Genomic DNA, 27053 nt, shown 5'->3' with positions numbered 1-27053 from the left:
AATAAAACAATTAAGGGAGAAAAGGTGTAGTGTTTGGCATCAATGTTAGTAACCAAAAATTGATGTCAAAGGTTGGTAACTATACAGTATTTACATAGTTCAATTGAACAGTTGAGATAAAGTTTTTTAAAAATATTTACATTTAACATTCAGCGTAAATGTTTGTAATAAAAACTAATGTTAATGATTGGTAACTATATAGTAATTACATTATCTAATTGAAAGTTGGGAATTTACAATTATATACATATTTACACAAGAGCAGCTGGTGCGCAAGGATAAAAAATTTTAGTACCAAGTGCGTCCTGATGTTTTAGAGGTTGGAAGAAAGAATTAGCATTGACATTTCAGAAATATGTAGAGCAGATTATTTTAGTTAAAAATCACCGGGGGTAGGGGAAATTTTTATAGCCAAATGAGGTTTTATAGGCATCAAGCTGAAAGTTTTCCAGTTGAAGCGCCGAGATCGGGACGGAGACTGGTCAGTGTGGCTGGAGATTCATGGGTAATCCGTGCGTTTGAACGACAATAATGGTGACAGTTAAAGTGGGTAATTGCTAATTAGGAAAAATGTTGTGGGTTGAAACTTCTGCTTATTCTTTTAGTTGACTTCTGTAGCATCGATTGTGATGTGGAGACATCGGTGTGAAATGCCGGTGAGACAAAATGATATTGTTCCGTGGAATAAAATAAGGCGGACTACGGGATGAAGTTGTTGGTCTTTACTGGTCTGGTGAGATAGAATAGAGTTGCTTGTGTTGTGGACTGCTGTGGAGAGATTAGAAAGTATACGGCAACTGCAGAGTCAGAGCGTTAAAGCTGAGGTGAGGTATCTTCATATTCTGACTGCGAAGAGGAGCCGTAGTGGCCCACCATATTTGTGCCGATGTGCACTGGGTTCCGGCGAGTTGTTGAAAGTTGTATTGTAAGAAGTGGAAGTTATCTGTAATTGAGACGTTAATAGTATTAGTTTGTGTGTAAGAAAGGTTTATGGTAAGTAATGAAGAGTGAATGTTATGTTACGTACCTGATGTGTCGCTGAGAGGTGATTGTTGATGAGTTTGGTGAACTAAGGAGGCGGCTCAGTCGGTAATACGCACATGCGGTTAGCAATGGCGGCGGGAGGAGTGGATAGCTTTGGGGGGGAGGGGCATGGGCGGAGTCATGCGCAAAGGTGAGCTGTCAGAATGGAGGAAGGTAGAGTGGAGGGGCGAGCTAGTTGTGTATTGGGAGTGCAGGTTGATGTAGTGTTGGTTTATAAAAAGAGGGGGGGGGATAAGGAACCGAAAGTTATGCGGATAATATTGATGCCTTTAGTTAATGTGATGAATGTTATTTGCTTGTGTTGGGTGTTGTATTGTTTTTGAAGGTCGAGTGGTTCTTATTTCTCGTGTTGTATCGGTGGGGTCGTGGTGGAGGGGGGGGTGCTTGGGTGGGAGGACGTGTGGGCTTGCTGTCGTTGTGTGTGGGGGAATTGGTCGGAAAGGGGGAGGTGGGGGGTAGGGGGGTAATTGTCGACGTGCTGGGTGAGTTAGTTAATGTGGTATTGAAGATTTTAGACAAGTTGTTGCCTTGAAAATTTATTTTTTGTAGTAAGGTGGGAATTTGTTCATAAAGGGGGTTTTTTAAATCTATTATCTCGTTGAGGTTTTTATCCTTGTTGAAGTGTTGGTCTAGATAGATGTATAGGTTCTCAAACTCAGTCATTAGTTTGCCCTTCTCGACTTTTTTTAGGATTGTTAAGTCTTGTTCTATTGTGGTGAAGTGGTGGCCAGTGTCCCTCATGTGGGTGCTCATTGCGGAAAATTTATTATGTTTTTGGGCATTGTAGTGTTCTAAATAACGGGTTTGGAAGCTTCGGCCAGTTTGTCCGATGTACGAGGAGTTGCATTGTGAACAGGTGAGTCTGTAAATACCTGAGCCCGCGTAGAGGTTTCTTCTTGGGTTGATAGAGTTCTGGTTGAAAAATATGTTCTGGTTCGTGTTCTGCGTTTTGAAAGCAATGTTGACTTCGTGCTTTTTTAGGGGGTTGGCTATCTGGTGGATAACTGGATTAGTGTATGTGAAAGTTGCGTATTTGTGTTTATTGGGTTTTATTGGGGAAAGATTTGTTGTTAATTTTAGTTTTACTTTGTTGATGATTTTGTTGATCATGTTGGTGTTGAAGCCATTGAACTTGGCAATATCTGTTATGTAATCAAGTTCTTTTTTCAGATTGGTAGGTGAAAGGGGGATTTTTAAAGCTCTGTATATTAAACTGTAGTAAGGGGCTTGTTTATGGGAGTTTGGGTGTAAGGAATTATTGTTTATTGTTAGTGGGGTGAAGGAGGGTTTTCTGTGTATTTGAAACTCAAAAGCGTTGTCCATTCGTGTGATGTTGATGTCTAAAAAATTGATGGAGCCATTGTCCTCATCTTCTTTTGTGAATTTTATGTTGTTGTCTAAAGTGTTTAGGAATGTGAGGATGTTGTCGCTGTTGTTGCACTGTTTATCGATGATTACTAGTGTGTCGTCGACATAGCGGAGCCAAAGATGAATACCATCGATGGAGTTTATAATTTTATTGTGTTCTAAGTTGTCCATATAGATGTTCGCTAGAATGCCAGAAATAGGGTCTCCCATAGCTAAGCCATTTTGATGGTAAATCTTGTTGTTGAACGTGAAGTAATTATTGTTCAATACAAAGGTTAATATTTTAATGAACTCATCAATTTCTATTTTGCTTAGTCCACTGTGTTTGGAGAGGTTGTTTTTTATGATGTTGATGGTTTCGAGAACTGGGATGTTCGGATACATGTTAGTGATGTCAAAGGAACATAGAATGTGGTTTGGTTGCAGTGTAAATTTATTCAGGGTTTGACATAGGTCAATTGAGTTCTTAATGGGGTATTTGTTGTTGAATTTGTAGTGTTTTTTGAGAAAGTAGTGTAGAAATCTTGAAGTTTTGTATGTTGGACTGCCTCTACTGTTGATAATTGGTCGGATGGGGATGTCTTTTTTGTGGGTTTTGGGTAAGGACTTGGCTGTGGGTAAAGTTGGATTCATGTTGACTAGTTTAAAGATTTCATGGTCATTTAAGAGGAAAGTTGAATTTTTGAGAAGGGTTTTCAAGTTGCGTTGTACTTTTGGTATAGGATCCTTGTTGATGGTGGTGTAGGTTGTGTCGGAGAAGAATTCTTCAGTTTTTTTTATGTAGTCCTGTTTGTTCATGAGTACAGTTGTGTTACCTTTGTCGGCTTTTGTTACTATAACGTTATTGGTGTTTATTTTGGTCTTTAAGGCATGGATTTGTTTTGAGAGGGTACTGTTTTTGTTGGTTTTTAACTCATTAACTAGGGAGGGCAGTTTCTTTTTTATTTCGTGTCTGATGTCATTTTGTTTCTCTGTGGTGATCTGTTTACTAATGTTGGATTCTACTTCTGCAATAGTGGTGGTTAGGTCATCGATAGTATTGGGGTTAGGCCAATTGTGTTTAAGGCCTCTGTTTAGGAGGTTCATTCCTATGTCAGAGAAGGTGGTGTCAGACAAATTGATGGTAGTAGGGGTGTTGTTTGAAATAATGGATGTAGTATCATTGTTCTTATTGTGGTGTGATGTGCTTGGTTTGGTTCCCTTGGCTCCTCTTCGCAGTCAGAATATGAAGATACCTCACCTCAGCTTTAACGCTCTGACTCTGCAGTTGCCGTATACTTTCTAATCTCTCCACAGCAGTCCACAACACAAGCAACTCTATTCTATCTCACCAGACCAGTAAAGACCAACAACTTCATCCCGTAGTCCGCCTTATTTTATTCCACGGAACAATATCATTTTGTCTCACCGGCATTTCACACCGATGTCTCCACATCACAATCGATGCTACAGAAGTCAACTAAAAGAATAAGCAGAAGTTTCAACCCACAACATTTTTCCTAATTAGCAATTACCCACTTTAACTGTCACCATTGTTGTCGTTCAAACGCACGGATTACCCATGAATCTCCAGCCACACTGACCAGTCTCCGTCCCGATCTCGGCGCTTCAACTGGAAAACTTTCAGCTTGATGCCTATAAAACCTCATTTGGCTATAAAAATTTCCCCTACCCCCGGTGATTTTTAACTAAAATAATCTGCTCTACATATTTCTGAAATGTCAATGCTAATTCTTTCTTCCAACCTCTAAAACATCAGGACGCACTTGGTACTAAAATTTTTTATCCTTGCGCACCAGCTGCTCTTGTGTAAATATGTATATAATTGTAAATTCCCAACTTTCAATTAGATAATGTAATTACTATATAGTTACCAATCATTAACATTAGTTTTTATTACAAACATTTACGCTGAATGTTAAATGTAAATATTTTTAAAAAACTTTATCTCAACTGTTCAATTGAACTATGTAAATACTGTATAGTTACCAACCTTTGACATCAATTTTTGGTTACTAACATTGATGCCAAACACTACACCTTTTCTCCCTTAATTGTTTTATTGTAAATATTTTTTAAACTTTTTATTTTCATATGATTGCGTCAACTGTTTCTCCAGAGCACCACTGCAGAACTCTACTTTGTTATTTTTAGGCATTGGTGCTGACTTTTCATCTAAACCTACATGTTCAACCATCACTTTTGTGCAAATTTTTTCCCATACTTAATTTTTATATGTTGTTAATAATATGTAATAATTTGTACATGTCTACTACTAACCAGTTACCTGATTTTTTACCTTGAGGTGATATTTTGACTGATGATGCCCTCAATGAAGGGCGAAACATGTCTCAAGTGGAATCTACAATAAATTCCTAATTTATAAAATTTATATGTATTGAATAGGTGAAAAAAAAAAAACCTTTTAACATCCTACATTTTCGGAGACTTTCGAAGAACATCTAGATCATCTGTGAGAAGTTCTCAATCGCCTTCGTAAGGCTGGGTTAATTGTGAAGTTGTCCAAGGTTGCCTTCGCTAAGCCCTCCATGTCATTCCTAGCGCATATTGTGTCGCCTGATGGTGTTGCAGTCGATCATTCTAGAACACAGGCCATCCGTGATTTTAAACCTCCCAAGGACATCAAAGGTATCGCCAGGTTCATTGGTATGGTGAATTTCTTCAGGAAATGTATTCCTAACTTCGCTAATAGAGCGGCGCCCTTGAACCTTCTTCGTAGGAAAGGCATAAAATTCGAGTGGGGACCTTCGCAACAAGCCGTTTTTGAAGACCTGAAATTAGCTCTCTGTAATGCCCCTGTCCTTGCTATGCCAGATTTCTCGAAGAAATTCATCGTCCAAACCGACGCGTCGTCGTCGGCGGTAGCTGCAGTCCTTCTTCAAGAGACTGAACTAGGGAGGCGACCCATCGCCTATGCATCTAGGACTCTATCGGCTCAAGAAGCCAAGTATTCCATCTATGAGCTTGAAGGTTTGGCAGTCTTATTTGCCTTAGAAAAGTTCCGTCTCTATCTGGAACATGTCAAATTCGACCTGGAGACGGATAATCAAGCCTTAAGCTGGGTCTTAGGTAGGCCGCGTCGTACTGGTCGTATAGCCCGTTGGGCTATCCGAATTTCGGCATTCCAATTTGACGTTAGGCATATCAGAGGCACTGATAATGTTGTCGCAGATGGACTCAGCCGTATGTTTTCCAACGACGTTGAGACCCATGAAACGGTCGACAGTTCATCACCTCCCGAGTCCATGCTATCTGAGGTTAATGCCATCTTAACAGATGCCCCCATGCTCTTTAGGGACCTTGAGAAATATCAACGTGAAGATCCAACGCTGGCTCCGATCATGGAAATCCTTTCTTCTGGGGAACATGTTGTCCCTTATGTACTGAGGAATGGTGTTTTATGTTGCCCTTCGAGGCATGATAAGATGATGAAAGTTGTAGCTCCAGCTGTTCTTGTACCAATGATCTTCAAGTACTATCATGAGACCCCACTCGGGGGGCATTTAGGCATCTTTAAAACCCGTGAAAAGATTCGTGAAATGTTTATTTGGAAAGGTATGGACGGTGAAATCCGTGAACTAGTAAAGGCTTGTAAATCTTGTTTGCTTAGTAAACCAACCATGTCCACCAAGGTAGGCCTTTTGTCTTCTCATCAAGCGTCGCGCCCAATGGAACGCCTGTATATTGATTATGTAGGACCCTTCCCCCAGTCAAAGGGAAATGCCAACAAATTCATCTTTGTATGTGTGGATGCTTTTACAAGATTTTCCTGGTTATTCCCGACTAAGCTGGCTACCGCTCAGTCCACCATTACTTGTTTAAATTCAATCTTTGCTTCTTTTGGTCCGTGTCAATATATTGTGTCTGACAATGCCAAGGCTTTCACATCTAATCTATTTCGTAAATTCTGTTTCGATCTGTCCATATGTCATGTGACTACTTCTGCTTATTATCCCCAACCATCTCTTGCCGAAAGAGTCAGTCGTAATCTCAGGTCGGCCCTTATTGCCTATCATCATGAAGATCATTCTAGGTGGGACACGTCCCTGCATTGGTTAGCTTTTGCTTTGAATTCGGCGGTTCATGAATCTCATAAGTTTACTCCAGCTTCTTTGATGTTCAAGTTTGTTCCCAACACGCCGCTCTCTAACCTCTGGTCTCTGAGTGACATTCTACCCGAGACAATAGATCCAGATAATATTAAAGATCTTTGGAAGAAGGCTAAAGCCAATCTTAAAGTGTCTCATGAAAAGGTTAGGGAAAGATATGATCGTGGATGGAGACCAACCAATTTGAAGGTAGGTGACCAAGTGATGGTCAAAAATTTTGTTCCCGCGGGCAAGCTTGCCCCCAGATTTCATGGGCCGTGTATTATTCTCGATTTCCTTACACCCGTTACCTTGTTGCTAAGCAATCCAGCCACCGAGAGGATCTTTAGGGTTCACCTGCCATAGGTGAAACCGGTGTAATTTCTGTGCTAACTTGCTTCATATAATTTTGAAAGAAATATGAATTTTTTTTTTTTTTTTGAGGGGTTTTCACTTTTAAGGCCTTCTGCCCTTGGAATCTGTTTCCTTGTATGTAATCATTTTTGTAAAACCTTCCCCGAACCGTTAAACTGCCATCCTGTCCTTGCCATGGCCATTACCATGCTCCCGTCTCCTGCTAACATAAAACTCTGGCTTATTGGATTGAAATAAATATCTCCACGCCGCTGGCCCCTCAACCTCGCCACAAAGACTGTACCCTAAAATAATTATGGTCCAACAAAATTCTGCCGCCGAGCTTTAATGATTCAGTGCCCCCGCAGCAGCGCGGCGCCGTACCACCACCGAGGTGGGGTATGGGCCCGCCCCTCTCCAGTGAGGCCAACCAGGGTACGGCGAGCCGGAGTCCTCCCGGCCAAGGCTGATGTGCGGCGCACAACCTGCAACTTGCCCGCGACCTGTATGTTCGCCGCGGGCGCGTTGTGCTTCAACTCCAGTACTCCTCTCATAGTGCGGGCAAGCAGTATCTCAGGGTACTTGAGGGGTCCGAGCGGCCTCCTCCGGACTCAAGCAGTGGCGGCTGGTCTGGCCGTCAAAGTCATCTGCAACTGATATACTTAATCAGCTACATGGACATTTCATATCAACAATTATTACATTTTTTGGATTTTACTGCAATACTTGGTGGACTTAGAAAATTTTCCTTCACTTTCAAGTATTAAAAGTTTTTCCTTCTGAATTCAAGTTCTACAAGCATAAATACATTCCTTCAAAAGTTACTACAAAGAAATTTTGAAACTGGATCCAATCATTTTAAGAAAACTTGTTTGTGAATCCTTTTGCAATTAATTTCTATTTCTACAGCATAACTTGGACCTTGTTTTAAAACAAAAGGTTATGTTCTTCTGTGTTACCCCTTGGAGGGACTTTTGGGGGGGGGAGGTCTGTACCGGGTGGTACACCTCCACGCCGCTAATTCAAACTTTGCGCCAGTTGAAACTCCTCTACTGGAGGAAGCCTGAACTTTATCTACAGTGTTAATTCTCAAGTTTCTCAGAAGATGTCCCTACTTGTAAATTTTGAATTTTCTGAACTGGGTCGTTTTCGATGTATTTTTGTTTTGCCTGTAGTAAGAAGTGTGAACATTCTCTTCTAGAGGACACTACTGAAGAACTACAATTGTGCACCCTAGTGCGAAGTGAAAGAACTGTGTTTTTGGAGAAATTTTGGGTTCATAAGTTTGTTCTTTGTTAAATTTCTTTCAGTCATTGTTTAAGTTGGCAATATTAACCCTTTCTTTCTGCCAGTTTTGAATTTGACCAATAAGGAATTTCAGTAATTAATTTTCCACCAATAAGGTGTTTCTTCTTTGTTTAGTGTAGTAGTTTTTGCCATTATCCAATAAAAGGCTTATGGGCGGGTGTTCTCATTCCTGAAACGCCTCAAACTTTCCACGAGGGTATATGAACTGCTGATTTTCGGGTCTCCGCGCCACTTCAGTAACATCTATCATTGTGTAAATTATGTAGCAGGGGGCGGGAAGCGCCTCGTTCTTCGGGCAGCAGTTCAACCACCAGGTAATGGCCTTTTAATAACTTCTTTTCTTGCTAGCTCAGCAGTTTAACTCTCGGGGCAGGTCCGAAGCCTTTGACCATGTAACTTTCCTCTAAAATGTAAAGACACTTGGTATCAATTCTATCTTTTTAAACTACAATTTGGGATAGAGAGTGCTTAACCCTCTCGAGCTCCCACTCATATTGCTTTGAGGTGAACTTATTTTCACAACCGTTTCTTTCCTTCTAATGTAATGTAAATCGTTTTCTTATATAAGTCACCTCTTTAGTATGGGATTAGCCCTTGCATTAGCGGCCTAGTGCCAAGTAGGTTTTAGTAAAGTATAATAGGAGTGCTGTTTCGCCTCCTCTCAAGTTGGTAGTTTGGAGGCCACGTAATTGTCCTGTTTCTTCACTGAATAGGCCTCGGTAGGTTGGGTATTTTTACCCCTGTGTTATTTGTGTTTGGAGGTCAACTTGAAAGTGGAGTTTGGTGTGGCCTTTGATAGGCTTGAACTTAAGAGCGGGTCGCTCTTTCTTAAAATTTGTTTCTGCGTGCCTCGAGGAGGCTTTACTGTGTAATTGGGAGCAAGAGCTCCTGGGCATGATTGGGGTCTTCTGCCTCTTTGTTGAATCTTGTATATCGTAAGGTTGGGCTTATAGCTCAAGAATTGTGTGTCTGGCTCTTGGAGCCCAAATCCTGTAACACTGTAATTGTACTCTCTCGAACTCTTGCTAGGCTACTGAGTACCTGTTATAATTGTTATTTATTGATCTTGAAAAGAAAATATAACCTTGTTAAATTTTATCTTAATTTTAATTTCGTATTTTGAGACCTGTTCGCCCCAGCACCTTCTTTCACCTCTGCACATCCACAATACTCCGTAACAGATTTTAGGCCCCTTAAAAGAACAAGCAAGCAAGAAAATGAAAATCTTCAGCCTGTATTCAGTCCTTCACTGGGTCAGGAATGGAATGAATGAAGCTCCCATCTAGCGGCAAGGATAGAAATCGTGCAGGCTGCCAAAGCCTGTCGCATTCCATTGGTGCAGTGATTAATGACTGACAGACGAAATGAAATGATATTGGAGAGTGTTGTTTGAATGAAAGATGACAAGGAAAGCCGGACTACTCAGAGAAAAACCTGTCCCACTCCACATGGAGTGACCGGAGTTTGAACCATGGAATCCGGTGGTGAGAAGCCAGTGCTCTGCTCCCTGAGCATGGAGGTTCTTACGAGAAGTTAGAATTTCACATTATAAATTTCTGTTAATTGGCGGTAAAAAACTTTCCACTTCCAGAAGGAGAATTTATTTAATGGTTGAATTGTGCCCGTGGTACCTGTAGAAATCTGAAGCAGTTTGATTGTTTTGTTTGGAAGGATGTCTTCATGACAAGTTGTATCTCAGTATGTCGTCTACGAATCAAAAAGGAGGGCACAGTTATCTTCAGAGAACAGAAAAAAGGCTTATTTTCAGTTCTGTTTTCCCCATTTTTCCTGATTTTGTGGCTGTTTGTCCTCCATTCTGGCAATTTTGTCGTGACTGTCATTCATTCCTACAGAACCCAAGGAATCAAACCATTCTAACAATTGTTCCATTTGCTTAATGGTCTCCACTTTTTGCATACATGCAGCCAATCTATCTTCCTCCGAAAAATGTTGTAACATTATTCTTAGTAGGTCCCATTCAGACAGGTTATGATCTAAGTTCTGAATAAGCAATACATTTTCGAAGAAATACCGAACAGTCCCTCACTTGCCTGAGCTTTATTTTGACCAAAATTGATTCTATCTTTAGCCCTCCCTTGAATCTCACTGTTCCAAAATTTTGCCTTAAAAGCAATCTCAAATTCTGTCAAGCTATTGGCAGGTACATTTTTTTGATACAGGTGATACAAGCGGAGAAATTCGATAATTCCCGCTGTTTTGGCCCCCTTACGCCACTGTATATTAATTAAATAAGATACAGCCTGATGCACTACCTGTCTATCCCTAAACCTAAATACAGAGTTTCGAGAAATTGTGTTCAGCCATTTTCCTGTGATATCAAAACAAACAAACAAACAAACAAACAAACAGATAGATAAAAATTGAACAGCATATATGTTCTTTTTTGTATACCTAATCCATGATGCAAAAATTTAAATTGTACAGACAAAATTAAATTTGATTTACCATATATAGATATAAAGGGGTTATTTTCGTTCAAAATTAATCAGTTATCAGTATTTATTTTTTTGTAATCTTATCGTTACAGCTTTTAATCTGATAAGCACGTTACATCATCTCTAATCCTTTATTTCTAACATTTCAGATTTCATAATGATGAATATGGACCTGTTCCATTCTTCGTCTTTGGAGACTTCAATTTTCGAACCGACACTCAAGGAGTGATCAAAGTTAGTATACTTTGTTATAAAAGTAAAGAAACTTTACTGCATGGATGGAATGAAGGCTTTCAATGTTGGTAATTGTTATGCAACTATGGCTATATTTTATTTTTATGTTGTAATGTGTAAGGTACCTAATTTATTAGCTGATTCAGGTATTGGAAAGGAACAATCAGTTAACCTAAACAGATACTAATGTAATGCTTCTTCTTCTTCTTCTTCTTCTTCTTCTTCTTCTTCTTCTTCTTCTTCTTCTTCTTCTTCTTCTTCTTCTTCTTCTTTGGTTGTTGACAAGCCTTGTAGCTGTGTTTTTCCTGTTGAAAGTTTCTCATTGCTCTGTGGTTGCTTTTGATGTCTGGGTTCTCAGATTTTTTAACCAGGAGATCCTCGCAACAACGTGAATCATCATCATCATCATCATCATCATCATCGTTATTTCCCCTTGTCCAGCATCTGCCAGGTCGTGGTGTTGGTGGTACTTCTGCACCGTTGCCTCTCATTCCACCACTCCCCTTCAGTAATTGTATTCCATTCCAGTCATCTTTTTCATATACTGTTCTTGACAAGAGTCTATCCATCTTGCAGGGCATCCCTCTTGCCCTCTTTCTCTCTATCTTAGCCTCCAACACTTGTTTTGGTATCCTTCTCTCCTTCATCCTCATAACATGTCCAAATCATCTCAATTTATTCTTCTCCATCCTATCACTCAGTTTTTATACCCTTATTTCTTTCCTGACCACAACATTTCCTACTCTGCCTCTCCCTGTCTTCCCTACCATATTCCTCAGGAATTTCATCTTACTGGCCTGAATTTTACTCTCATCTCATACTGGCAATTTCCAAGTTTCTGATGCATATGTGTATGTAGGTGTATAGTACATCTTGTACAGTATCTCTTTATATTTCATAGGAACTTCTTTGTTCTACACCAAGTTCCTTACATTCTGGTAGAACGTATTTCCCACTTGTACCCTTCTGCTGATCTCCTTATCCAACCTTGTATCTTGTATTATTTTATTTCCCCAAATATTTGAAGCAAAACCTCAAGGTTTTGTCCCCTGATACTTTCTTCTCTTTCTTCCCTTGTCATCACCACCGTTTTACTCTTCTCCACTCTGATTTTTCATACCATATTTTTTTACTATTGTCATTTAAAGCATCTAGTTGAATTTGCACTTCTGTATTGTTGACTCCCCAGATCACTATGTCATCCACAAACAGTTTCATATCCCCTCTAGGCCTATATGTTTCCTTTGTAAATGTGATATGTAAATGTAAACATTAATTGAAAATATTATATTTTGACTTCACTTCTCTGAGGTTATGCAAAAAGTTCTGATGATATCCAATGATCAGCCTGTATTTTTAGCATTTAATGAGGTGTTACTTCTGAGTTTCACAGATTATACAGTAGATTGCCAGCATCTGAATACCATATATGGGGTTTTATGAAAATATTGCCATTCAAAATGTATAAACTACAGTACTGTATTAGACCAGCCTCGTTATATAGGGGTAACCTGTTTGCCTCTTACCTGGAGGTACTAAATTCAATTCTTGGCCTGTCCAAGGATTGTAATCCCTAAGTGAGTGCTGGAACAAAATTCAGTCAGCCTTGTGGCTTCAACTGAGGAGCTGTTTGACACGGAAGGCAGTGAACCCGCCATAGAAATTCAAGCAACACTATACTGGTGCAGGCTTTCATGATTGATGTCAACTGACAAGCTTTGATTCAGGATTGTAAGACCACATTGATGTGAGAAGGCTAGTTGGTGGGATCACCATCAAATTTTTTCTCTCAGATTGCTGTTTCCAAGACCAGCATTGTGTAACCCAGTGCTTTCATTCTTCTATTATCGGTTAGCAAGCAGTGCTCATCAAACTCTGCTAAACTGTAGGCCACCCTCTTCTTTCCTTCTCTAACTGTTGTCATGCTCATCTCCACATCCACACTTCTCGGTAGAGATGAACATGATACTGACAAGTGGTAGCCAGAACCGTGGTTTCCTCAAATTTCACTTCATGATTGAGCAAAGAAAGAGCCTGCTTTGCCACTGCAGATATGAGGGCGAATCAAAAAAATATGCTACACTATCTCGCCGCAAGAGCACGCTGCGTGTCGTGACTTTGGCCAATGCAGAGCAAGCTACAGTAACTGCTGACATGTCCGATAGGAAGCTTGGTGTAGTATCCCGTCGTGTTGTGTTTGCAGAGCGGGCTAGGGTCAATTGGATGTTCACTCCAAATTGGATGTGCGTGCAATGATCAGATTTCTGTGGGCTAAACGAACATTCATCGTGAAATCACTGCTGTATATGGTGAGTGTGCAATTTCTAGCCCAGGTATTATAAAGTGGTGTAGGCAATTTGACGCTCGACGCAAGGATCTCACGGACGAATATCGCAAAGGCAGGCCTGCAACATCCAGTACATTGCAAATGTTGACCATGTGGATGGGATCATTAGAGAGCAACGGCGCATAACACTGCAGGAAATTGCCAGCATGCTGAACATGTCATATGGCAGTGTGTTCTCCATTGTTCACCGGCACCTTGGATTTCATAAACTGTGTCAAAGATAGGTCCCATATCTGCTCGCCGATGTTCACAAGGGACAACATTTCCAATTGTCACTGGCATTTTTCCAATGGTATTCTGTGGAGGGCAACGAATCATCCCAGGGATGAAACTTGGGTCCACCCTGAAACAAAGATAACATCGATGAAATAGGTGCACACCACATCACACCACAAAAGAAGGCCAACCAACCTTCAGCAGGAAAAGGTAATGGCGACAGTGTTCTTTGACATGGAGAGTGTGGTGCACGTGGAATTTATGCCGAAAGGCACGACAATCAACTCGGCTTCGTATTGTCAAACGTTGAATCATTTGTATAAGGCAATTAAAGAAAAGCGGTAGGGAAAGTTGAGCGCCGGTGTGATTTTGTTGCACGATAATGGAATACCTCACACGGCCCGCCAAACGTCCGAACTGGTGCAGCGAATTCAAGTGGGAGGTATGGTAACATTCTCCATACAGTCCAGACTTAGCACCATGCGATTATCATGTGTTCGGTAAGTTGAAAAAGAGATCTCGGTGGACGACGATTCCAAAACGATGAGGAGGTGAAAGCAGCTGTCTCCAGATGGTTACATAGCGCCAAGGTGATTTCTACACATCCAGAATCGAAAAGTTGATTGACCGTTCCGAGAAATATTTACAGTCCCTTGGGGACTAAGTGGAAAAGTGAACTTACATTGTGTGTTGTCATAGCCATGTTGCCTATATGTAGGTGGTTTCATAAATGGCCATAACTTACTTTTTGATTCGCCCTCATACTTCTGGTTGGATGACACAAGTATGATGCTTACATTCTTTCAGCATGATGTTAGTGCTATGTTTGGTGATACTGATATAAACTTTCCCACATGAACAGGCAATACGGTATATGACCATAAGAGAGAGAGAGAGAGAGAGAGATGCTTAAACCTTGCCAATTCCATGTGGGGAAGGGTAAAGAATACGCCCACGGTATCCCCTGCCTGTCGTACAAGGCAACCTAGGCGCGGCACAAAATCGTGCAGTTGGATTTGAATTGTACACCCTGTGGGGTGAAGGTTGTGAATACATTCACAGGTAATCCCTGTCTATCGGAGAAGGCAACTAAAAGGGTCCTGTGGCCATCGATCGCCTCTGAAGGGTTTGTTATAGACCGATTAAAAATTGAATGTGCATGCTGCTTGGGGAAGGACCTCTTCCATGTGTGACCCCTACTCCCAAAAGCCTACATAGTATCCACAACCAGTTGGTTGGGACCATCATATACCTCAGCAATAGTGTTCACATGGAAACACAAGTCCCCGCACAGCTGAATGTCTGAGCAGGAACCTCTCTATATACGCTATGTGGTACATGACTATATATGCATCATTAAACATTGGACCCTGGTCAATACCTTCAAAGCTAGGCAGGTATTGCCGTGGGTGCTACCGAGGCTGCCCATGATTGGAGTGGGTGGCATTTGGGGAGGATATTTTTTGGAAATGATGCCAAACGTACTAAGCCTGTTGAGGGTGGTCTACCAACTAAGTCTTTAGCATTTGATTCCTTCCTGGAACAAACCCCTGGGCACAAGCACAGCTTGAAAGTTTGGAATCCAGCTTCGCTAGGTTTCTGGTTGTTACCAGGACTGATGGGGAAGGCTTCGAACTTGAAGACATTAAGAAGATGCACAGTGGTAGTTTGTGGTAGTTTGTTGTTGATACTTATCACAGCTCTAGCTAAGTGGTTGTGCAAGTGCAACCACTTTGACAATCTTCCCATCAAAGTGGAAGAGCGCAAGATCTCTAAATCTGGTTCGCAAAGTGATCTTTCACCACGCCATGATTTTGAACATTGACTATCAAATGGTGGAGGATGTGAAGAACTGTGGCATGACATGCATCAAGCACACTATGCACAAAATTCAGCAGCGAAGACTACAGTATAACGTGACTAAGCCTAGTCTCATTACACTCCCATCTTATTTATTATTGTTTTGGTTGCTTTAGACGTAATTTGAAATTTGTATCACCATTAATTAATTAATTAATTAATTAATTAATTATTTGCCTAATTGCATTCTGTAGCTTCTGCTATGATATTGTAATTTCCGCTCCTTGTGAGTCTTAAGTTACTTCTACTTTTCTAGACTGATAGCTCTTCCATAATATAGTGTATTTCTTTTATTGTATGGTAATGCACTCTTTAGCCATTCGGTGAACTAGGTGCTTTTGCGGTCACGTGATTTGATTCTTGCCGTTGACTGCGATAATTGCCAATATTCAGATGCTTATTGCTCGTGATACAAGCAGGATGTATTTCAAAGTGACAATGCTTCTTGATCCTAGTCTTGGTCCATGGGAAGAATGTTGGGTCATTCCTGATCCTGGATAAGTGAGCTGTTACAGATCTTCGATTTTTTATAATGGCAGCAGTATTTAGGTTTTAGCAATTATTTTTTATATGGATTTTACTCCTGTGGGTCAACGTCTACGAAACAATTATGTGGTAACTTATTTCTGGTGAATTCTTCTAATCTTGAAAATTGTAAGTTCTACTTTAATATGAGATATGCTTGGTATGACTACCATATTCAGTACATGTGGTTTTCCATGGTCAGTTCTGCCTTTCTGATGATTTTATCTTTAAAACCTAACATGGCGGAGGGTAATGCCTCCTTTGCTTATTGGGATCCTGATTGAATACAATAGCAAGTTTGATACCATTTGAGAAGTTGTACTTGGCTAAGCATTCCTTAATTGAATTTTTGTCTATTCCATCCCTCACCGAGTAATTCCGAACTATGTTGTTTTATTATCGGAGTTGAATGTAATTACTGTATCTAAACTATTTGCGTCTTTCTGTTGATATTGATCATATTTTGATTACATTTATTTTTATTTCCTTATTAATCCTTTGCTGCAGATTTTAGTTATTTTATTTTCTTTCTTTAATTTCAGTGGGCGATTTCCTGTTTGATGAGATTTCCTTTCTCATACTTATTGCTCATAATGAAACTCACTATGCTTACGAATTGGATTTATCTGCAACTACTTACCTTAGGTTATTATTTTAATATTAATGGTTTTTAATTTCCTGGAGCACTGGTATGCTAATTTGAATCATAACTTTGTAATCTCACATTCTTTTTTTCTTCAGAATTCCTATATTAAACTGTATATTATCCTTTGTTGCAGCAAGAGCCTTATAACTGACTCATCCGTTATTATGAGCAATTTTTACCAATATTTATGCACCAAGCCGTTATATTAAATGCGATGGATCATCTTCGGTATCATTTCTCACTATGTCCACTAGCAAGCGCTCTCATCAACATTCATCTCATGCCCAGAATTTTTGGTAATGAGACAAAGTCTTTCATAGTGCATAGTACATTGGCACTGCCGGTGGCTCCAAATCACCCACACAGTGGCCTCCACGGTATGCACTAGCCATGCATCTTTGTGAGTGTGCTATGTACCAACTGATGAGTCCAACTTAGCATACTGGGGCGAAACGCTGGCAACCAGGAATGAGTTAGCTGGAAAATTATAATGTCCAGTAACAGACCATTTATATTGGTATTCGAAGGCGATGTCGGAGTTGATTAGTGATACCTGTCGACTACTGTTCCATAAAGAAAAATGGAAATCAAATAGGAGAATATGTTTTCGTAATAAGTGCATAAATAACACGTCCGTTAGCAGTAGTTAACTCGTTAAGAAAGGCTGAAGTAAACAATCACTTAATTTTAATGCTGAATACTGCAGTTAAATAAGAATGGGATACACCTAAAGATATGGCAGAGTGAATAGTTGATTTTAGAGGTTAGTTTATATTTTCTCACGTCAGGTTAAATTTTGGAAAGGCTATTATCATGTAAATTTATAGGGAGAAGGTTATCACTTTTCTACTGGCACTTGATATATGTTTTCATGGTACATATGCAGTTAAGACGACACCACGCCAGATCTCCTCAAGGATTTGATCCATATTTAAAATGCTTATAGGAAATGATGGCAAAGACTTGAGGACCAAACTGACCGGGTGGAATACCTGGAGCTAGCCCGGGAAGTATGAAATCGATTGCGGGAAAGAAAGATTGAAAAATTGGAGGAACTTTCCTGTCAGATCGCGAATTTTGGTGGATTATATATAAAATGTTAAACACTGAATTATAAATTTCAGTATAATACCGTAGCGAAGCACGGTTATCATGCTAGTTTCAGTATGTAACATTAAAATTAGGTGATCATATGCTTCAGCCTTTATTTCCAACGAGTTAACAACCGTTTCTCGGCCATGTCATTTACGCATTTATTACAAAAATGTGTTATCCTCTTTCCAGAAAAGTACTTGTTTCTTTATTAGTAAAGGATCTTCTAAATACCAAAAATCACGACTGTAACATCTTCATTTTTTGAGTTGTGTGTCCTCATAAAAGGAATTCAACTCCTTTACACCCCCGTCCCCCGAGAGGACTTTCCCCCAAAAATGTGTTTTTCTTTGTTTTTAAAGGAGATCCAAATACCATTTTTCACGTCTGTAACAACTTTAGTTTGTATTAGATGTAAGTATCCTCATACAATTCAATTCATTTTTCAAATCCTTCAACCCCCCACCCTCTTCATTGGATTTTCCCAAATCAAAGGAATACGTGTTTCTTTACTTTTAAAGCAGATTCCTAATACCAATTTTCACATCTGAAACATCTTTTGTTTTTGAGATAATAGTAACTTCATACAAATAATTCAAATAATTTTTCAATTCTACCCCCCACCCCCTTCAAGTGGATTTCCAAAAACAAAAACAAAAACGTATTTCTTTATTTTTAAAAGAGATTCCATATACCAAATTTCACGTCTGTAACATCTTCAGTTACTGAGATATTAGTATTCTAATAAAAAGAATGCAACTGCATTTTCAGTCAGTGTTACCCCCACCCAAGTGTTTTTTCTGGAAACAAAAAAATTGTTTCTTTATTTTAAGAGATTTTTAAAATATACCATTTTTCAATTCTGCAACATGTTCAGTTTTTGAAATATACTGTAGACATGCTCGTTTTAAAATTTCACCCCCATTTTAGTTACCCATAAGTGGAGTTTCCGGAAACAAATCACCTGTGTTTCTTTACTTTTACGGGAGATTCCAAATAGCAATTTTTACCTTTGTAACATTTTACGTTTCTGAGATATACTGTAGATATAATCTGTCAAAAAATTCACCCCATTTGTCACTCCTGTTTAACCCCATTAATTGGATTTTCCGAAAACAAAAAAATATTTTATTTTTTATTTTTAAAGGAGATTCCAAATACCAATTATCAGGACTTTAATATCTTCAGTTTCTGAGATATAAGTATCCTCATTAAAGGCATTCAACCCTTTTTTCACCCTTTTTCACCCCTCCTAGTGGGATTTTCCAAAAACAAAAAGATATGTGTTGCTTTATTTTTAAAGGAGATTCTAAATACTAATTTTTACGTCTGTAAACTTTTAAAGTTTTGAGATTTTAAAAATTCACCCTCCTTATCGCCCCCTTAGTGACGGAATATCCAAAAATCCTCCCTTAGCGAGCACCTACATTGTAATATAAATGTGTCCCCAAAATTTCATTTCGTTATGTCCAGTAGTTTTGGCTCGGCGGTGATGAATCTTAAAATAAATACAAAGTTTTAATGTTCCACCTTCTCAGTACTAAAAATCATTTGATGTTTACAAAAACATTACAATGATATTAATAGGTACTAGTTTCGGTCCACTGTGGACCATCATCAGCCTAGCCAAAGTATAAAAGCAAAAGACATAGTCATAAAATAAAGTAATGTGGAGAAATGAGAGAGGATCTAGAAGGATGGGATGGTGGTGGAATGACATACAAAAGTGTAAACCGTATACACAAATTATGATAAAAGTAACAAAGATGCGTTAACATTGACAAATGAAATCCTTGTGAGGTCACATAAAATCTCCTGATGAGAAAGTCTTTGGTTGATGGTTACTCCTGTGTTGGCACAATTAAAGTTATATCTGGTATATGCGAAGTCCTATGTTTCTGGAAAGTTCTAGATGTGAGTTCCACAATATCGTAGAGGGAAAATTGTCCGTTGAGACCAGCATAATATTAAAAGTTGACAGAGTTGGACATGTTCAGTGGTGGAATGAAAAACTTGCTGTGTTAAACAGAAGTAGTCTCAATTCAATCGGAACCCAATGAACCTGGGGAAAAGAAGTTAGAATTAACGCGAGAAATCAAATAGAGAACGAGCAAGGGAAAGAAACAAACTAACGATGACTCGCCTTGCGCTATGTAGAACAAACTTGCTGTATTGAATGCAACTGGCGGAGTGAGCGTCGCGCGGAGTCGATCAGCAAGAGAGAGGAGAGGGGAAATACGGAGGGGAAGAGTGACGTAAGTGGTGGAAGGTGGGAGGGATGGGAAATGGTTCAAGGCGGGGTGGGCGAGAGGGGAAGTGATGGTGTTTGTGTTGGCAGGGGACCCTTAATTGACTTAAAGAAAGAGTTTTGAACAACCGATTTGTTTTTCCTGTAATAAGTAATGAAAAGGTCTAATAAAATATTGGGTTTCTCCATTATTTCGTTAAGATTGTAGTTGGCATTAAAGTATTGATCCAAATGAATGTAAAAATTCTCAATTACATTGAGTAGAGGTCCTTTCTTAGCTATTTCGAGAATGTCCATGTCTGGTTTCGATATTCGTGAATATGTGGTTATAGTCGACCATGTGTTGGCCGATGGCTGAGAATTTGTTATATCTGACTGCATTGAAATGTTCCAAAAATCTAGTGTTAAAGCTCCTACCGGTCTGCTCCACATAAGAAATATTAGAACGTGTGTTACATTTAAGCCTCTAGACACCTGATTTTGTGTACCTATTTATTTTATTATTATCTGATGTGTTATGTAAGATGTATGTGTTGTTGTTGTTGGTTTTAAAGGCTATTTTCATACTTTTTTTCTTTAAAACATTGGTGATCTTGTGAATTCCATTGACGTAAGTTAAAGTGGAAAAAGAGTCATGTTTAGATGGTTCTTTTTTAAGTGTGGTCTTGGGGCGAAATTTATGTTTGTTGATGATATTTTCTATAAAATGGCTATTGAAGCCATTGAATCTGGCAATGTGGTGGATAGTATTCAATTCGGTATGAAAATCTTTCTTATTCATGGGTACGTTGAATGCTCTATGTACAAGACTGTTATAGGTTGCTTTTTTGTGAGGGAGGGGATGAGCTGAATCTTGTCGGATTGTGACGGCCGATTGGGTAGGTTTTCTGTAAATTTTGTAGGTTGAAGATTCCTGTTGTCTAGTGATGGTAAGATCCAAAGACTTTCTCATCAGGAGATTTTATGTGACCTCACGAGGATTTTATTTGTCAATGTTAACGCATCTTTGTTACTTTTATCATAATTCGTGTATACGGTTTTCACTTTTGTATGTCATTCCACCACCATCCCATCCTTCTAGATCTTCTCTCATTTCTCCACATTATTTTATGACTATGTCTTTTTCTTTTATACTTTGGCTAGGCTGATGATGGTCCACAGTAGACCGAAACTAGTGCCTATTAATATCATTGTAATGTGTTTGTTAACATCAAATGATTTTTAGTATTGAGAAGGTGGAACATTAAAACTTTGTATTTATTTTAAGTATAGTCTTAACTCAATACGGAACCTAACCATGAAGTTTATTACTTTGAATGGGTGATGAATCAGTCAGTCAGGATATATATATATATATATATATATAGTACCAATATAAATGGTCCATTATTGGACATTCCCTATGCGAATCAACATCTACCATATATATATAGATTAAGTAAGAACGTGATTCATCTCAAGATATGACAGAGTACATCATTGATTTCAGAGTATATAGCAATTGAGGCTTTCACGGCCGGCGTTACAAATAATGTCAGCGTTTTCCGGGCTTGTAGCCGTGGTCCAGGTGCGAGTGAATGTCCCGACATTTCACCAAAGACTGCATTCGGCATTGTCAAGGGTTAGGGATAAGATTTCAAGGATAATTTAATAAAAAAACACCTATTCAGTACTTTCCACGTTTAATGTGGTTTGATTCTACATGAATTTATGTAGACTTATTAGGTCAGGTGCATGTTTCATCCATTATTTTGGGCATCTTCAGCCTGTAGACAACCTTTACGCCAAGGTTTGGGACCTTGTTTTAACCAATATATACAATATATACAAACATTAATGATCTCTTAAGACTAACATGCCAGAATAGTAATTTTAAAAATGTGAACTAAACATAACTGTGGGTAACATAAGTTAATGGTGTTTTAACACATTAAAAATATTTTGTCAGTCCTATTCTATATAATTTGAAAATATGTCCAAAACTAAAATGGATCATCTTTCTCTATCATAAGTCTTGGATAAAGAGGATATTTCCTACCGAGGTTCATTTGACCCCTATATCATATCATGTTCTTGACGTACCGTAACTGATGTCAGGATGTGTTGTTAACAACAAGTAGAGATTTTTGAACTAATTGTTAATTGTAGGCTGGTCAAGATTGAAAATATACATTTAAATTAACTGTGTTTTAACTTGGCAGTTCTGTTCTATTTAACTTAAAGTATGTTCAAAACTAAAATGGATCTTCTTATCATAAGTCTTGAGAGAGGAAGATATTGATACTGGGGCTTATTTGACTGACTTCCGACTGACTTCGATAGCAGTGAAGTTCTCAGTGGAATGAAGTGCTGTTGTAATTCAACCTCTTTATATAGTGCAGGATACGGTACGCTGCTCGCCTTTTGGCCGCCATGGTGGGGGGGCGGTCGCTGATTGGCTGTTCTTCGGCCAATGGTTGAAGCGTTAGGGCCACGAACCTGCTACGCAGGCGTAGCAGGGGGAGAGGTGATACTCCCACGTGGCGCGTCCCAGATGGCGGATAGGGGGGTCCTAACCGGCTTGCCGGCGGACTTGAGGGAAATAAAATACCTCTCGCGGACCAAACACACACCCCCTGTGGGTGGGGAAGGCTGACGAATAATACACCCACGGTATCCCCTGCCTGTCGTGAGAGGCGACTAAAAGGGGCGACCAAGGGTTGATTGTCTTAGAACCATGAAATTACTTGTGATTAGTACCACCACGCGGAGAACACCAAGGGTTGCTTTTACTTGTGCGTAGTACCACTACATTAGGTACGAAATTGGTTTGTGATCAGTAGCACACAGGAGCACCGCGCGGTCGGCTTTTGCAGTACCTGTGATTAGTACCACCATATGAACAGGACCATGGGATGATAGCTACCATGGTTCTGCCTTGCCTATGATTAGTACTCACTATATGAGGAACACCACGGGATAGGGAGAGGTCCCTGTGGTTAGTACTCTTATGTGATGAACACCATAGGTTTGCGTTGCCTGTAAATGGCGCCGCAAAGTGAGAAAAGCATAGGTCTGTATTATGTCGAATTTCATAAGCTCTGAGTAGTACAATAATGTGTGGAATGCCGCAAGTCTCTGCTACTTTTGATTAGTACCGCAACAGAACAAATACCATGGTTCTATTTTGATAGCGATCAGTACCTTTATGAGGGGCAGATAACTGCGATTTAGGACCCCCTTTTGACTGCAGGCATAATCAATTCCGTATTATGCTATAGCAGTAGACCCTTGGTCAGTAATACGATATTGTCACGTCTGTTTATGTGAATGTGAGACATTGCGGGTCGCAACCACTGATTGTTTTAAATTCATGTCCATCCATTCATTCTTCGTTCTCATGTTTTTGAATTCTGGTCAGTGGAGAATTTTAGATTTTTAATATGTCATTCCATTTCGTCTCATTTCGTACCATTAGGGGCCGATGACCTAGATGTTAGGCCCCTTTAAACAACAATCATCATCATCATCATCGAAGCGTTAGGGAGCCCGGTGTACATTGACCTGCCTTGGCAGAGATGGCAGCTAAAGCCTTTCTGCTATATATCGAGAAAGTAACTGACAGAATAGGGAGGCTACTGGAGTCCCAGGGGGTTAAAACCATATACAGGCCGTCAAAGAAAATCCAGGAACTGCTTAGGTCTGCCAATGACAAGCGCCGTCCTCTCTCCACAGCAGGTGTCTACAAGATCCCATGCAGCTGTGGCCAGGTATACATAGGCACTACCAAATGCAGCATCGCCACACGACTGAAGGAGCAAAACAGACATAGCCGGCTGGGACAGACAGATAGATCATCAGTTGCTGAACACTCGCTGCTAGCAGGCCATGACATACAGTACAGCAACACCGAAGTACTATCAACTACTGTGTCTTACCACGCCCGGCTACAGACGGAAGCCATTGAAATCCTGAAGCACACCAACAGCTTCAACCGTAAGGAGGAATCTGAACGGGTAAACAAAGCCTGGTTTCCAGTCTTGAAAGCTCTAAATTCTGAAGGACACGATAGCCGTAGCAGACCAGAAGAAAGCAATGGGTGACCAGCTGCCTGTCTCCGCCAAGGCAGGTCAATGCACACCGGGCTCCCTTATGCTTCAACCATTGGCCGAAGAACAGCCAATCAGTGACCACCCCCCCACCATGGTGGCCAATAGGCAAGCAGCGTACTGTATTCTGCACTATATAAAAAGGTGGAATTACAACAGCACTTCATTCCACTGAGAGCTTCGCTGCTATCGAAGTCGATCGGAACCCTTGACAATGCCGAACGCAGTCTTCGGTGAAACGTCGGGACGTTCACTCGCTCCTGGACCACAGCCTACAAGCCCGGAAAACAATGACATGATTTCAGAGGATAGTTTATATTTTCTTGCATCTAGCTAAATTTTGGAATATTCTCATGTAAATTCGTAGTAAGGTGTTCATAATTTCTCTATATGCATTTGAAATGTTTTCATGATGTATATACGGTTAGGTTAGATGACACTGTTTTGAAGAAGAAAGCCGAAACGTTTGCCAGAGAGGCCTCTGGAGTGATACTGTAATTTTTTCAGAATGAAATTAAACATATACAGTACTGTCATGTAGTATCAGATTTTGAAGAATAACAAACGAGTAAGCCATAGTGTGTATATCATCTGCAAAAACGCAAGTTTTGAACAAACTGATTGTCGTTTCATACCAATTTGTATGTGTATTTTTTGCTGTTATGAATTCTTGCTATAATGGACTTCTACTGTATAAACTCAGTATGATTTTAGATTATATTCAATACCATTCGGTGTGAGCTTGGTATCTGTAATTGATAATGTCCCTAAACTATACATTAATCAGGCCTGTCATTCCACATCAATTATTCTAGTTTTCAACCTCGTGTGCACTAAGCATCCTGTATCCGTGTAATATGTCATATCCTTGATTGAATATATATATGTGTTCTAAGGAAATAAAAATGAGATGTTATTTAGTAAAGTTGGTTTAATTCAAGTAGATTAGTTCAGTATCACGTTGACATTCTTTCACATTGTGGTATTAGACTTAATTTGCTCTCTGGAGGGTTCTGCCTTTTCTGCGTTGTATTGAATTATCTCTCTGGTCGGGTCAATGCAAGGTAAGTTTGATTTTCTTATTTGGTTGTGTTCTTGTAGTGTAATTCATTTCGAACTTTGTTTTGTCTTGAGTGCATTCACTCAGAGTTGAAATTGTAATGCAATGTAATGCTATTTTGTGAGCTAGTCCAGTGACTACTTAGTCATTTCTTTAATTGTATTCCAAGACGTTGCCACCGATGCCTTCATTATCTCCTTCAAATTGTAAGTGTTAACAAAGTCAGGGTAACAACCTATCATTACAACATGAGGCTGTATATTCCATCTTTGATGCGGTGATACAATACCAACGGTATGGATACATAGTATCTCATTGTTCAAACAAATCTACCTGTGGTACTTGTGGAAATAAAGTTTAAGGCGCAGAACAGTGCTAAAATCGCTGTGCCCAAGATGGAGTGGGTATGTGGGAAACTGGGAGTGAAATTTCTAGATCCTAATGGGTGGGTAGGAGATAGGGATCTGCGCTGAGATGGCCTTCATTTAAACCGCAGTGGTACGTATGAGTTAGGAAATTTGTTTGGAAGGGTAATAGGGAGGTACATTCAGGGAAACGGGATGGCCTAGGGAGCTTTGATAAGGGAACAGGGAACTGGAAATCAAGTAGGGATGACATAAAATTGTTAGTGTTGAACTGTAGAAGTATTGTAAAGAAAGGAATAGAATTAAGTAATTTAATAGATATATATTTACCAGATATTGTAATAGGAGTTGAATCATGGCTGAGAAATGATATAATGGATGCAGAAATTTTCTCACGGCACTGGAGTGTGTATCGTAGAGATAGGATAGGAAGGGTGGGAGGGGGAGTGTTCATTCTGGTGAAAGAAGAATTTGTAAGCTACGAAAAAGTTAAAGATGAGACACATGAAATTCTAGGTGTAAGGCTCATTTCTAAAGATAATAGGCAACTTGATATATTTGGAGTGTACAGATCGGGAAAGGGTAGCACTGACGCGGATTCGGAATTATTTGATAGGATAGTCGGCTATGTATGAAACGACATGGAAAGAAATGTGATTGTAGCGGGAGATCTGAATTTGCCAGATGTCAATTGGGAAGGAAATGCGAACGACAGGAAGCATGACCAACAAATGGCAAATAAGTTAATATGGGAAGGACAGCTGATTCAGAAAGTGATGGAACCAACCAGAGGGAAAAATATCCTGGATGTGGTGCTGATAAAACCAGATGAGCTCTATAGGAAAACTGAAGTAATAGATGGTATTAGTGATCATGAAGCTGTTTTTGTGGTAGTTAAAAATAAATGTGATAGAAAGGAAGGTCTTAAAAGTAGGACTGTTAGGCAGTACCATATGGCTGATAAAGTAGGCATGAGGCAGTTTCCAAAAAGTAACTATGATCGGTGGAAAACGGTAAATAAAAATGTGAACAGACTCTGGGATGGGTTTAAAGAAATTGTTGAGGAATGCGAAAACAGGTTTGTACCTTTAAGGGAGGTAAGGAATGGTAAAGACCCACCTTATTATAATAGAGAAATAAAGAGACTAATAAGGAGGTGCAGACTGGAAAGAAATAGAGTTAGAAATGGCTGTGGAAGTAAGGAGAAATTGAAGGAACTTACTAGAAAATTGAATCTAGCAAAGAAGGCAGCTAAGGATAACATGATGGCAAGCATAATTGGCAGTCATACGAATTTTAGTGAAAAATGGAAGGGTATGTATAGGTATTTTAAGGCAGAAACAGGTTCCAAGAAGGACATTCCAGGAATAATTAATGAACAAGGGGAGTGTGTATGTGATGATCTTCAAAAGGCAGAAGTATTCAGTCAGCAGTATGTTGTTGGTTACAAGGATGATGTTGAGATAGAGGAGGAGACTAAGGCCAAAGAAGTATTAAAATTTACGTATGATAACAAAGACATTTACAATAAGATACAAAAGTTGAAAACTAGAAAAGCGGCTGGAATTGATTAGATTTCTGGGGATATACTAAAGACAATGGGTTGGGATATAGTACCATATCTGAAGTACTTATTTGATTTTTGTTTGGTCGGAGGAGCTATACCAGATGAATGGAGAGTTGCTATTGTAGCCCCGGTGTATAAAGGAAAGGGTGATAGACATAAAGCTGAA

General features: G+C 39.5%; 1 protein-coding gene across 6 annotated transcripts in view; it reads left to right on the top strand.

Moving 5' to 3' along the window:
- The window catches only part of 5PtaseI (inositol polyphosphate-5-phosphatase A), a 589076-nt gene that overhangs the window by 212303 nt on the left and 349720 nt on the right, over nt 1–27053 (top strand). For all 6 annotated transcript variants that reach the window (XM_067142880.2, XM_067142882.2, XM_067142879.2 and 3 more), the window contains exon 9: nt 10789–10873. In XM_067142880.2, the coding sequence (XP_066998981.1) occupies nt 10789–10873 (85 nt within the window). The remainder of the gene's footprint in view (nt 1–10788; nt 10874–27053) is intronic.

The sequence above is a fragment of the Anabrus simplex genome, chromosome 3, assembly GCF_040414725.1.
Source record: "Anabrus simplex isolate iqAnaSimp1 chromosome 3, ASM4041472v1, whole genome shotgun sequence".
Taxonomy (NCBI): Eukaryota; Metazoa; Arthropoda; class Insecta; order Orthoptera; family Tettigoniidae; genus Anabrus; species Anabrus simplex.
The sequence above is the reverse complement of the archived record's forward strand: the minus strand, read 5'-3'. Positions and strand labels throughout refer to the sequence as shown.